The following is a 14,489-nucleotide window of genomic DNA, read 5'->3' as shown; positions in this document are numbered from 1 at the left end:
GCAGGCTCAGTTTTTACCAAGAAATACCCAGGGTCTGGCTGAAAGACACTGAGGTGGCTCAATTGTAGAAAGACATAAGGAACGGAGCTCAGACTTGCAAGTACCTAGTTAACTAGACAAATTAAATCCCATCCTAAATATCAAAAAGTGAAAGTCACTCAGTCGTGTCCGACTCTTTATGACCCCATAGACTATACAGTCCACGGAATTCTCCAGGCCAGAATACTGGAGTGGATAGCCTGTCCCTTCTCCAGAGGATCTTCCCAACCCAGGGATCAAACCCAGGTCTCTCACATCGCAGGCAGTTTCTTCACCAGCTGAGCCACTGAGGGAGCTCTTTAATAGGTACGCAGTTAAAAATTAAAAGCTGGCTTCACACACACAAATCACAATCTGGCGACCAACTCAGCAGGCCAACCATGCTTCCCTTATAGACAGGCCAGAGAGTGTGTCAGTCGCTCAGTCATGTGGGAAACTTTGTGACCCATGGACTATGGCGTGCCAGGCTCCTCTGTCCATGGGGATTCTCTAGGCAAGATTACTGGAGTGGGTAGCCTATTCCTTCTCCAGGGGATCTTCCTGACCTAGGAACTGAACCGGGGTCTCCTGCATTGCAGGCTTCCCTGAAAGCTCGGTTGGTAAAAAATCAAGTTGCAATGTGGGAGACATGGGGTCCTAAAGAGCTGGACACAACTAAGCAACTTTCACTTTCATTCCTGCATTGCAGATGGATTCTTACCAGCTGAGCTACCATGGAAGCCCTACAAATGCTAATAAAAGCAATTAAGAATATCAACAAAAAACAGGGGGATGGGGGGAGGTCTTATGACCAACCTAGATAGCATATTAAAAAGCAGAGACATTACTTTGCCAACAAAGGTCTGTCTAGTCAAGGCTATGGTTTTTCCAGTGGTCATGTATGGATGTGAGAGTTGGACTGTGAAGAAAGCTGAGCACCGAAGAATTGATGCTTTTGAACTGTGGTGTTGGAGAAGACTCTTGAGAGGCCCTTGGACTGCAAGGAGATCCAACCAGTCCATTCTAAAGGAGATCAGTCCTGGGTGTTCTTTGGAAGGAATGATGCTAAAGCTGAAACTCCAGTACTTTGGCCACCTCATGCGAAGCGTTGACTCATTGGAAAAGACTCTAATGCTGGGAGGGATTGGGGTCGGGAGGAGAAGGGGATGACAGAGGATGAGATGGCTGGATGGCATCACCGACTCGATGGACGTGAGTCTGAGTGAACTCCAGGAGTTGGTGATGGACAGGGAGGCCTGGCATGCTGCAATTCATGGGGTCGCAAAGAGCTGGACATGACTGACCGACTGAACTGAACTAGGGGGAGGTCTAGTTATTATTTCGATGAGGTAAAAAAATATTAAAAAAAAAAGGAGTTATGTCAAATGAATAAAAAGTTCTTTGGATGGTTATTTAAAATGGGATAAATAAAACAGACATATATGCCTTTTACCCAGAGCCTTTTACATTAAAGTAGGTAAAATAGACAGGGAACAGAAAGAAAAAGCCTTCTAAACTCTCCCTCAAGACAAAACTTGTTGATTGGATACTGATGAAAACTTAAGCTAAAGGTATAGAAGCTGGCACAATTTCAGTTCAGTCGCTAGGTCGTGTCCAACTCTTTGCGACCCCATGGACTGCAGCATGCCAGGCTTCCCTGGCCATCACCAACTCCCGGAGCTTGCTCAAACTCAAGTCCACTGAGTTAATAAAAATGTATGTAGTAGTAGTGAAAGTCACTCAGTCGTGTCCGATTGTTGTGAAACCATGGACTGTAGCTCACCAGGTTCCTCTGTCCATGGGATTCTCCAGGCAAGAATACTGGAGTGGGTTGCCATTTCCTTCTCTAGGGGATATTCCCGATATAGGAATCGAACCCATGTCTCCTGCACTGCAGGCAGATTCTTAATCAACTGAGCTAGGAAGGAAGCCCAAAAAAATGTATGTAAGTTGGTATATTTAAATGGGCTTTATATAAGGTGTTAAAGCTCTTATTTAATTACATTGTGGGATAAACAAGGCATATAGATTGCCACTAAGAAAATATTAACTAAACGCACTGAGAAAACTAATAGTTACCTGAGTGATACAAAAGGAGTAAACAGGGAACTGACATGGAAGGGTTAATTTTTTAAAGTGATTTTCCTTGGCTTTAATTAATAAACTCAGAAAGGTCTTTGCTAAATGCCTTATAACATAGAACTTTGTAAATTACATTTCAGTTTGATAAATATCCTGCCACTGATTTTAGTATCTTTAGGCGACAAAACCATCTTTTAAAATAACTAACCAACGGCCTTTTGTCTTGCAAATGTCTAAACCAGAATATGAATACAGGCCTCAAAGAGCTGAGACTAAGCCCAATTAAGCAGGCACGACTGGGAAATCAAGAAAAAAAAAAAAGTGGCAGTTTTAAATCTAAACTGCTGAGAATGTTCCCTCAGCAAAATCTTACAGATAGTATGCCTTAATCATGTAAACAAGCAACTTTAAGGTATTCCAACTGTTTGTTAACCAGTAAGTTTATATTGTAATACCTGGTAAAGCCATGAGATCCCTATAGCTTATGTCTGTATACACATAGAAGATGCTTCTACTTCTAAAAGGTATTATTAGAACAGGATTTATAAGGAGTGCTACTTAATTTTAATAAAAAGTGCCTACATTAAAGAAAACTGGCCAAGATGATTTTCAGGTTCACATGAAGTGGGAAATACTCAATATTAAGTTAATATCTGAGATTAATGTTTAAGTTTAAAGACGCCATTTAAGAATCATCATTAAGAAGAGGTGGCAAGAACACATAGAAGAAACTGCACAGAAAAGGTCTTAATGACCCGGATAACCACAATGGTGTGATCACTCACCTAGAGTTAGACATCCTGGAAGGCAAGTGGGCCTTAGGAAGCATCACTACCAACAAAGCTACTGGAGGTGATCGAATTTCAGCTGAGCTATTTCAAATCCTAAAAGATGATGATGCTGTTAAAGTGCTACATTCAACATGCCAGCAAACTTGGAAAACTCGGCAGTGCCAACAGGACTGGGAACGGCCAGCTTTCATTCAAATCCCAGAAAAGGGCAATGCCAAAGAGTGTTCAAACTACTGCACAACTGCAGTCATTTCACATGCTAGCATTTTTAGTAACACTAAAAATTCTCCAAGCCAGGCTTCAACAGTACACGAACAGAAAACTTCCAGTTGTACAAACTTGATTTAGAAAAAGAAAAGGAACCAGAGATAAAACTCCCAACATACGATGGATCATTTAAAAAGCAAGGGAATTCCAGAAAAACATCTACTTCTGCTTCACTGACTACAGCCTTAGACTGTGTGGATCAAAACAAGCTGGAAAATTCTTAAAGAGATGGGAATACCAGATCACCTGACCTCCCTCTTGAGAAACCTATATGCAGGTCAGGAAGCAACAGTTAGAACTGGACATGGAACAACAGACTGGTTCCAAATAGGAAAAGGAGTACATCAAGGCTGTATATTGTCACCCTGCTTATTTAACTTATATGCAGAGTACATCATGAGAAACGCTGGGCTGGAAGAAGCAGAAGCTGGGAATCAAGACTGCCGGGAGAAATATCAGTAACCTCAGATATGCAGATGACACCACCCTTATGGCAGAAAGTGAAGAGGAACTAAAAAGCCTCTTGATGAAAGTGAAAGAGTGAGAGTGAAAAAGTTGGCTTAAAGCTCAACATTCAGAAAACGAAGATCATGGCATCTGGTCCCATCACTTCATGGGAAATCGGTGGGGAAACAGTGGAAACAGTGTCAGACTTTATTTTTGGGGGCTCCAAAATCACTGCAGATGGTGACTGCAGCCATGAAATTAAAAGACACTTACTCCTTGGAAGGAAAGTTATGACCAACCTAGACAGTATATTAAAAAGCAGAGACATTACTTTGCCTACAAAGGTCCATCTCATCAAGGCTATGGTTTTTCCAGTGGTCACGTATGGATGTGAGAGTTGGACTGTGAAAAAAGCTGAGCGCCAAAGAATTGATGCTTTTGAACTGTGGTGTTGGAGAAGACTCTTGAGAGTCCCTTGGACAGCAAGGAGATCCAACCAGTCCATTCTGAAGGAGATCAGTCCTGGGTGTTCTTTGGAGGGAATGATGCTAAAGCTGAAACTCCAGTACTCTGGCCACCTCATGCAGAGTTGACTCACTGGAAAAGAGTCTGATGCCGGGAGGGATTGGGGGCAGGAGGAGAAGGGGACGACAGAGGCTGAGATGGCTGATGGCATCACCAACTCAATGGACGTGAGTTTGGGTGAACTCCGGGAGTTGGTGATGGACAGGGAGGCCTGGTGTGCTGCAATTCATGGGCTCGCAAAGAGTCGGACACGACTGAGCGACTGAACTGAACTGATGCAGAGTACATCATGTGAAATGCCAGCTGATGAAGTACAAGCTGGAATCAACACTGCACGGAGAAATATCAATAACCTCAGATATGTAGATGACACCCTAATGGCAGAAAGGGAAGAGAACTAAAGAACCTCTTGATGAAGGTGAAAGAAGAGAGTGAGAAAGTTGGCTCAAGACTCAACATTCAAAGAACGATGATCATGGCATCTGGTCCCATCACTTCATGGCAAACAGATGGGGGAAAAAAGGGAAACACTGACAGACTTTATCTTCTTGGGCTCCAAAATCACTGCGATGGTGACTGCAGCCATGAAATGAAAAGACATTTGCTCCTTGGAAGAAAAGCTATGATGAACCTAGACAGTGTATTAAAAAGCAAAGACGTCAACTATGCTGACAAAGATCCACATAGTCAAAGCTATGGTTTTGCCAATAGTCATGTATGGATGTTGAGAGTTGGAACATAAAGAAGGCTGAGTGTCAAAGAATCGATGCTTTTCAACTGCAGTGCTGGACAAGACTTTTGAAAGTCCCATGGACAGCAAGGAGATGAAACCATCAATCCTAGAGGAAATCAACCCTGAATATTCAATGGAAGATGCTGAAGCTCCAATACTTTGGCCACCTGATGCAAAGAGCTGACTCACTGGAGGAAAAGGGGGCAACAGTGGATGAGATGGTTGGATGGCATCACTGACTCAATGGACATGAGTTTGAGCAAGCTCCGGGTGACAGTGAAGGACAGGGAAGCCTGGAGTGCTGCAGTCCATGGGGCTGCAGAGTTGGACACAACTGAGAGACTGGAGAACAAAAGAGTCATCTAAATTAAGTATAACATTTTATTGTATTTAGGTTTAATAAATAAGACCTTACTATCTCTTGCAAGAAAATGACTGCACATGATGAAACTTCAAGGTAAATGAGATAAAAACTTTGGGACAAAAGCTTTAAATATTATTTTAGAAATGTCTACTTAACGTGATCTTTCCAGATGTTTAATAACTTAAGATTCTAAAGCTGTGCCAATTTAAGCTACATGATGAAAGTTTACCTAAAAGATACTAAGGTTACTATAAGTCATCAATTTCTAGAAAAAAAATTTTTAAGTATCTGAAAATATTAATGAAAACGTTTGGTATCACCTAAAATGTTCTGTATAAGAAAACAGGGTTTCAGATGGTAAAGAATCTGCCTACAATGCAAGAGAGCTGGGTTCCATCCCTGGGTTGGGACGACCACCTAGAGAAGGAAATGGCAACCCATTCCAGTATTCCTGCCTGGAGTATTCCACGGACAGAGGAGCCTGGTGGGCTACAGTCCATGGAGTTGCAAAGAGTCAGACACGACTGAGGAACCAACACACACATTAAGAAAATAAATGTTTTTTAAAATTATCACTGATGTTTAAGCGCACCAATTTATAAAATGCCAATGTAAAGACAGAACCTAATTATTTACTTCTTAGTTTCACCAAAATTAATGTTTTAAGAGTTGAGGATTCTAATTTAAACATGTAATTAAAGCTATGAGAAACAATACAGTAACTTTTCAAAATACGGTAAAAGATACAATGTATGTTTTCAGTAAAGGAGATATGAGAAATGAAATTACATCTTGGTAAAAAATAAATGAGCTGGTTAATTTTATTTAGATGAAAAATGAAAGGTTGAATACAAAAAATGATGAGAGATTACGAGGAGGAACCTTGAGGAAAGTTTTATGCATAGTCACGATTAATGAAATTTAGACTGAAGTTAACTAAGTAAATGGACTGTTAGATAAACTAATGCAAGACTGGAAATTTTGTCTCCTTTAAGTTCTCCTTTTGATAACAGACTTTTATCAAACCTGCAGAGAAAGAGGATCAAAGACCAAGCGGAGGCAGAAAGACTTCAGAGAGAAGAGCAGGGACAAGGCTGGAGAAGGCAATGCTCTTGGAGCCTCTGAGAGAGGAGCTGGGGCTGCAGGCGGAGGCGGGCCTGAGAGGGCAGGTGGGCGGGAATGCCTTCCCTAGGGAATGAGGGAGCAGGGACCCCTGGGAGGGAACCACCACAGGCGCCCAGGCAAGAAGCACAGGGGCCTGGACCACAACGGGGCAGGAGGGCCTGACGGCTGTGACGTGGATGTACTGCCACGGCAGTTTCAGTACAGCTTGCTGGTGAGCTACAAGCAGGAAGTAAGGAAGAATCACAGATGGCACCAAAGCACCAGGTAAATGGTGGTGCCAGTTACAAAACAGGCTGCCTGGTGAGAAGCAATTGTGAGGGGTGGAAATCAAGAGATCCATTTACAGGGGTGGGGTGGGGGTGTACAATATACACGAGGGCGTAAGAAGGACAAACTCTTTTGATGTCAAATAAGCTACAATGATATAGGGCACAACACAGGGACTGTAGCAAATATTTTACAGTAACTATAAATGGAAGACAACCTTTAAAAATGGAATCACTGTACTGTCCACCTGTAACATATAACACACGTCAACTACACTTCAGTAAGAAAAACTAGATCAACGCAGGAAAACAGAGAGACTCATGTGGAACATATGAAGTGTGAGATGATCATGAGGCATTCCGGTCAAGATGTCAGGTAGACAAGCTCCCTCACAGGCTGCGCTGAAGATGTGGAGCCAGTACTGGAAGCACAGGCCTCACGGTTGCCTCCCAGGGTGCAGGGGCAGAGAGGGGAGTGGCCCAGACAGCGCAGAGGCCCACGAGAGAGGTGACCCAGCCAGCACGAGTGACCAGGGAGGTGGCCTTGAAGTCCAGTAAAGTGTTTCCAGCAGGAGATGGTGATCACTGGGCTGAGCTGCCAGGGAGGAGCTGCTGACCTTGATGCGGGGAGCTTCAGCAGAGCTAATGGAGGAAAATTGAGTTTTGTTCCAGGGAAAACTGTTAAGACCACGGAGGACAGACACCTCCCTGAAGCCACATGTACTGCCTTCAGAGATACCAGAGCTGTGCTCCACCTCCATCATCGTGCAAGCGCCCAGCAAAGAGAAGTGTGAAATCAAGAGTCACCGAACGAACGTCAATCTGAAGATTCCCAATATTTCAACCCACAGTAAGAAATCTGAATGCAAGGACTTCCCTGGTGGCCCAGTGGTTAAGAATCCACCGGCCAATGCAGCCGACATGGGTTTTATCCCTGGTCAGGGAACTAGATCCCACATGCCTCAGAGCAACTAAACTTGTGCACCGTAACTACTGAGCCTGCGCTCTAGAGCCCATGCTCCGCAACAAGAAGCCCCGAGACAAAGAGTAGTACCCACCTGCCACAACGAGAGCAAAATAAAATAATTAAAAGGAATCAAACCCCAAATGCACATGAAAAGATGCTCAACATCCCTAATTATTAAGAGAAATGCAAATAAAAACTATAATGAAATAACACCTGACAGCAGTCAGAATAGCCATCGGAAAGTATATAACCTCTGGAAGAGGTGTGGAGAACAGGGAACCTCCTACACTACTGGCGAGAGGAAAGCTGGCGCAACCTATGGACCACAGTATGGAGGCTCCTCAGGAAACGAGAGTTACCAAGCCCACTCCTAGGCGTAAACCCAGACAAAACCGTAATTCAAAATGACACACGCACTGTATGTTCACAGAAGCACTATTCACAACAGCCAAGACAGGGAAGCAACCTGCCTGTCCATCAACAGATGACTGGATAAAACACAAGCGGCACCTACACACAATGCACTACCGCTCAACCACAAAAAAGAACAAAATAACACTATCTGCAGCAGCACGGACGCAACTAGAGATCCCCACACTAAGTGAAGTAAATCAGACGGAGGAAGACAAATATCATGATGTCACTTATATGCAGAATTTAAAATAATGGCACAGGGCTTCCCTGGTGGTCCAGTGGCTAAGAATCCACTAACCAGTGCCGGAGACACAGGCTCAATTCCTGGTCCAGGAAGATTCTGCATGCCTCAGAGCAACTCAGCCCATGCACAACCACTGAGCCCAAACTCCACAACAAGAAGCCACCGCAGAGAGAAGCCCCCGAATCCCAACTAGCAAGCAGGCCCCACTCACCCCAGCTAGAAAAGGCCGCCCGCAGCAGTGAAGACCCAGGGCAGCCAAAAATACATAAAATAAAATTATAAAAAATAAAGTACAGCACAGATGAACTTATCTACAGAACAGAAGCAGACTCAAGGACAGAGAACAGACTTGTGGTTACCAAGAGGAGGGAGGAGGACTGGGCATGTGGGGTTTTAGATGCAAACTATGACATTTAGAACTGAGAAACAAGAAGGCCCTACTGTACAGCACAGGGAACTAGACCCAATATCCTATGATAAACCGTAGCGGAAAAGAATATTTAAAACAGAAGGTATGTATGTGTGAAACTGAATCACTGCTGTACAGCAAAGATTGGCATCGCACTGTAAACCAACTACTTCAATTAAAAAAAAAAAAAAAAGACACCGGAATGGCGGAGAGCCAGAGCCCCCTGCCCATCCCACACGACGTCACACCTTCTCGACAGGGACGGACAGACTCTGCACTGCTCTCTCTCACCCTCGTGGACACCGGAGCTAAGCGACTTAATGTGTATTGTGACCGCGGCTGAACCAAGAGACCAGAGAAAATACGTCCCTTCTCCCCCCAAGTTTTCCAGAGACTCTAAATGTCAACGACATACTATGAACATATCACCATGGGGTTAAAAACAAAACAAAGCAAACCGGTGATCGAGTCATTTAAAGAAAATCTTACTCCAAACCCTCTGAGACCTTAGGAACAGCCACAGTTAACCTAACGGTAATCCCCCTCTCCTGACTGACACACCTCTATGTCCTGCAGTGCAGCCTGACAGCCAAGCCCTCGGCGGCAAAGGAAGGCCAAAAAAATAGCCAGGTTTCCTACCTGACAGAACGTCTTCCGATAATTCCCTTTCTCGTTCAATTTTCTCCTCAAGAGTTGAAATGCAGAATTCATAGCCAGCAAGAGCCAGTTCCTGCCTATAAAGCAAAGAGGATAAATCAGTTGTCCTGTCTTCCGCCTCGGGTTTGCATCATCTAGTGTTAAGACGGATGGGAACTCGGTTTCGAGTCCCTAAGGGGTGTCAACTTCTCCTCTGTCAGAAGTTTGTTTTTCGTCATCTTGGAGTGCTGCTGGGGTTTCAGTAACCCACAAAACCAGCGCTCCCTCCTTCCCACTAGCAGAGCCAAGGGGCCAGCTCCTCCTCCTGCGAGAGCATCTGACGCCTGGTCAACCCAAGAGCAGCGCCAGAGGAGGCCTGGGCTCATGGCAGAATTCTGACTGCTGACCTCGTCCATTTCTGGAGGGTGTATCAGCTCACCACTCCTCTCAAGCTGCAGGTCTCCAACACAAGTTTCTTTTACAGAAATGGAAGTCCCAACCAGGGTGCTAAAAGGCATTTGGCCCCAGTCTGGGGACCCTCAGTCACCAGTGAGGACGCCCAAGCGGCCAGCAGGCCGACTCTGGACAGAAAGAGGGCTGCCTGCTGGCATCTGAGATACGGTGAGCACCACAGAGCATCCATCTGTCCTGGTCTTTGCTCCTCCACTCTGGCTCTCAGCTCCTCACTGGAAGCAGCACTAAACAAGCTTACCTCTCCTCTGGGCTTGGCCAGACAACCCCTCTCTACTCCATTCTCAGAAGAGGAGCAGCTTTCCCCGAGCCAAACCTCGGCAGCAGCAGGGACCTCATCCAAGCAGGGCGTGGAGCAGGGGAGGCTGCCCACGAGACGTTCTCAGTCATCAAGAGAGAACGCTTCTGAGCAGGGTAACTTATGGGCTAATTACTGTAGGTACCGCACAGCTTTCACCTCTTGAGAGAGCGTGGGCGTGTCTCACTGTCCAGTGTTACCATCTCCGGGCTTCTCCTTAACCCAGGGGGCCACACCCACCAACATGTGGTCCTGTCTGTAACCCGTCCAGAGAGACTAACCCGGCTGCAATGCTCCCTGGCATGAACCAACCTCAAAGTTTCTCTATAGACTTGGAATCAGAGGCCCTGAGGCTCTGGTCCATCCAGTGTCCAGCCAAATGCCAGGAGATGGACCGGGTCCCCCAAAAAACAAAGGAGCGGACCACTCGGGCTGCAAGTGCCAGTGCCAGGGTCTCTGGCTGCAGTGAGCACTCCTCCTACAGCACTGGGCTAGGTACCATTCAAAACTTGCAGTACCCAATTTCTGCAGCAACTCAAGGGCTAAGGAGAAGTCAAGCCTTCCCTTAAATTTACCCCAAATTAACCCTCCAGGAGTCCTCTTACATCCTCTGAGTTTTCACCTAGAGAGTGAAGGGCACCAGGCCCCTCTGTCTATGTCCCTGACCTCTGGCACACATCTAAAATGTTTCCCAAAGCCTTTCCTATGTGCCTGGCAGACTTTTCCTTCTGTGTAAGAATCTAGACTCATCCAATACTTTATAGTAGCACTGCTTTCCTGTCCCACTCGTCCAAAGGCCTCTGCCCCATGCCTCAGTGCCTCCTTGATACAACCTAGCCACCCCATCACCTCTACAGCCTTAAAACCGCCCACCGGACGAGCCAGTGACACCCTCTCACAGCAACTCTCTCATCACATAACCTGTACCTAACTTCCCGCTTTGTTGATACTTCCACCAGCAAAATATGCCACCCCCAGCCACTCTTGCATTGCTCCCAGCTCTCCTGCTGCTGCTGCTAAGTCGCGTCCATTGTGTCCGACTCTGTGTGACCCCATAGACGGCAGCCCAACAGGCTCCCCCGTCCCTGGGATTCTCCAGGCAAGAATACTGGAGTGGGTTGCCATTTCCTTCTCCACCCAGCTCTCCTAGGAAGAGCAAAACTAAGGTTCTAACGACTTCCCAGTTCAATCAGGAACAGAACACATGACCAGGCCTGTCACAGTGCAGCCACAGGGATGAGGGCTGCAGGCCCCACCGGGCACGCTAATGGACTCAGGAGGGGCAAGACTGGAAAAGGCTCAAGATCTCAAAGATGAGAGATGGGACACCAGGAGTGTGACAACCGAGATTTTAGATACCCAGGTGATTAGTAGGATGAAAACTGTGACACCCCAGGGTCAGTTTCTGACCCACAGCCCTCACCCACCGCTGCTCCCACACCCAGACTCCGACTACACTTACCTACTCTGAGCAGCGTAAATAGTGGCCAGCTTTAGGGAGATCTCTATGATTGCATTGTCTTCCTGTTGGGAAAAGAAAAAGGAAGTTCATAACAAATAAAATTTCCACATGAAGTATTTCAGATTAATTTCTAGACTGACTACACCCTGAAAGCCATAGTCTTGATGCTTTTGGAGGAATCAGGCATCACGCTTTTGCATGAGTGAAAGACTGGCAATTTTTATACTGGTCTTAGGGAGGAAAATCCCAACTTTTTGGTCAAAACACATGTGGGGGCTATTTTGAAAACTTCCTCAGCTAGGGTGCAATACTATGTAATGTCCTTACCTGTTGCATGCCCCCTCCAAGCAGGTAACTCATTGTTGCTTTAAAAAGTTTTTCTGCCTAAAAGCATAAGGAAGAGATTTTTCTTTTATTTGGGCCCCATATCTAAATGACCCTACATTCTAAGTACTAGTCTAAGGCAGCATTCCTTGAAAAACACACATAGAGAGAAAGGTAACCTTTTGTTGGAAAAACAGACTAAAATACTGGGACCCCACATCCCCTGGGCACCTTGAAAACTACTCTGTGATGTGTAGAACCAGCTTCAGAGATCAACTTCCCACCTAAACCCACTGTGGCAGAGACTGCAAACTAGCCCTAACAGTCACTCTCCTCTCCATCTTTTCCGGTACAGTCTCCTCAGTTTCCATTAGGTCAAGGGTCCTTCCTTTGCACTTCATGTGTGATCATATGAGGAGGCTGCGGCCAAGAGATGCACGCAGTTTACACGAACAGCTTCAACAGCGTACTTCACAAGGACTCTGCTGGCCCTCCGTCCCTCTTCCTGCCCACAGCTGGAGATGAGCCAGTGCTCGTACTCAGGCGAGAACACATCTTAGAAGGAACCTGGGCTCCTGGGTCACTTCATGGGGTATAAGTGCTCACCCCTCTTCAGGGTTCAGCCGCCTCTGGATTAATGCATTAAACGGATACGCTTCCCTCTTATTTCAGTCACTTTATCTTGGGGTCTCTTTGTTACAGAAGCTTTGCCTGTACCCTTATGTGCAGAGGTCTAGCTAGCAGAGGTCTAGAGGCTAGCCATTCACAAATTCACAACATTACAACATGATTTACTTACATTTTCAAGCTGACCCCTTATAAATGCTAAGTTCGCCATCTGAAAGCAGATTATAAGTTGTTTTTTCAGTTTAAAGCATTGTGTTTCCACTTACTTCAAAATCTTTACACTGAAAACTCCCCTTTGCTTTCACCTTCTATCTAAAAAAAACAGGCCAGGAACTGTCGCTAATCTGCTAGAAGCAAAGTCCAGCAATGGGGTGAGAGTACACGCAGACTTTGATGGTAACAATTCTAGATCCACTCTTCACTGAGAACACAAATATTAATGATAATTGTTTCTTTTCGGTCTGGGGTTGAGGTTTCTTATACATGACAGTCCAAGGGTAATAAAAATTGAAAGCTAAAGAAAACTTAGTAAAAACAAAACCCAGAAAGACATCCTGCAGGTCAGAAATACTAATCAGGAACACTAACAGCCCTTCTCCTGCACCACTGGCGGCGGCTCAGACTGGTCAGAGGAGTTACCAAGTCATAAGTGTAAGCGATGGCCTTTGTGTTGTGACTCTTGTGGGCAAGATGAAGAGCGTCATGCAAAATAAGCTCTGCCTCTTCTGGCTCATCTTTCATGATGCACAACTGAAAAGAGAAAACAAAATAAAAGAAACTGAAACACGAAAAGAACAGAGACACGCACCACCAGACAGAAACAAGTACGGCTACGTGTCCCAGTACACAGAGGGAAGCTAGTCATTCATTCCTCGAACACTTATTGAATCCCTGCTGTGCAAAGCTATGGTGTCTGCAGTGGTGACTGGAGAGGGGCTCCCCTGCAGCTCCGCATGGCCACAGATATAGCACACTGGCTGACAGACATAGGCAGCAGGATCGTGAGCACTTTTCATGAACTCTTATAACGGAGCTGCTGGCCCTACATCCTCCTCCGCTCTTTCCTGCAGGACAGGTGGGCTCAATCACAACCAATGATACAGGCTGTGAAGGAAAGCAAGAGAAAGGAACAAGGGGTTTCCTTCAAATGGGAGTCAAGACAGTTAAACAGAGGTAAAAAGGAAGAGAAACAGCCAACTAAGTAAGGAACTGTGGGGGGAAACTGACCCAGAGAGCAGGGAATGACCGAAGGTGCTACAGGCTGAAGATGACGGATCTTCAAGAACCACTCAAACAATGAAAGTGAACAGATGTGAACTGAGGATGGTGACTGTTACTGCCAAGCAGGGAGGCAATGGGGGTAGGACCACAGGTCTCACCAGCCAGGGCAAGGAGTCTGGGTTCTACCACAAACGCTGTGACGGGTCAATCAAGGCTTGTGGGCACGGGATGACACCAGCTGATTTACATTTAAATGATCGCTCCAGTTGCTGTCAAACCTGGATGGCAGGGGGCAACAGGGCAGACAAGACTGCAGGCTGTAGCAGCGTGGCCAGGGTGACTCAGGAGACACAGAAGAGGCGACAGGTTTGAGAAGTATTTTGGATTTGGTGGCAAAATCCAAAAATTCGTTGCTGGATTCTCGGTATATGGGAGGTGGTAGTTAGGTACCACAAGTTCTCAGAATGACTATGGAGCGTCCAGGCAGGAAAACGGGGCAGACTACAGAAAAGAGGTACTGAGGGAAGGGGTCGGAGAGATGCCTAAGACCACAGGTTCGTTTGGGTCAGCTGAAGCCTCAAACAGAGTTGGCACGCGGGCCGCACCCGCCGTGTGTGGGCACTCGGGTGGACGCGTCGGGCATGAGGCGGTGGTCAGCCCAAAGAAGGAGGCCCGGTACCCCGGGAAAAGGAGAAAACGTTCAGGAAGAGGAGGCCCGCCCCGCTCCCCTCAGCCTGTGCGCACTTCTCCCCGCGCTAGCAACCTCGCAGCCCGCAGCGCCGCCTCTACCTGCGCCCG

The 14,489-nt window shown here is 46.2% G+C and overlaps 1 protein-coding gene across 4 annotated transcripts in view; it reads right to left on the bottom strand.

Annotated features, from left to right (window-relative positions):
* Positions 1 to 14,489, bottom strand: part of TTC19 (tetratricopeptide repeat domain 19) — a 30,569-nt gene that overhangs the window by 14,353 nt on the left and 1,727 nt on the right. The window contains exons 2-6 of one of the 4 annotated variants that reach the window (XM_010842962.1): positions 13,110 to 13,220; positions 12,643 to 12,681; positions 11,847 to 11,903; positions 11,520 to 11,581; positions 9,292 to 9,386 (exon numbers count right to left, since the gene is read on the bottom strand). In XM_010842962.1, coding sequence (XP_010841264.1) covers positions 9,292 to 9,386; positions 11,520 to 11,581; positions 11,847 to 11,903; positions 12,643 to 12,681; positions 13,110 to 13,211 — 355 coding nt within the window. In that variant the 5' untranslated portion in view covers positions 13,212 to 13,220. Of the gene's footprint in view, positions 1 to 9,291; positions 9,387 to 11,519; positions 11,582 to 11,846; positions 11,904 to 12,642; positions 12,682 to 13,109; positions 14,465 to 14,489 lie in introns of those variants that run through there. The other 3 variants (XM_010842961.1, XM_010842963.1, XM_010842964.1) reach the window with 3 other exon arrangements.

This window comes from Bison bison, unplaced genomic scaffold (genome assembly GCF_000754665.1).
Source record: "Bison bison bison isolate TAMUID 2011002044 unplaced genomic scaffold, Bison_UMD1.0 scf7180017864180, whole genome shotgun sequence".
Lineage (NCBI taxonomy): Eukaryota > Metazoa > Chordata > Mammalia > Artiodactyla > Bovidae > Bison > Bison bison.
Note: the sequence above shows the minus strand (reverse complement) of the source record. Positions and strands in the feature narration are given on the sequence as shown.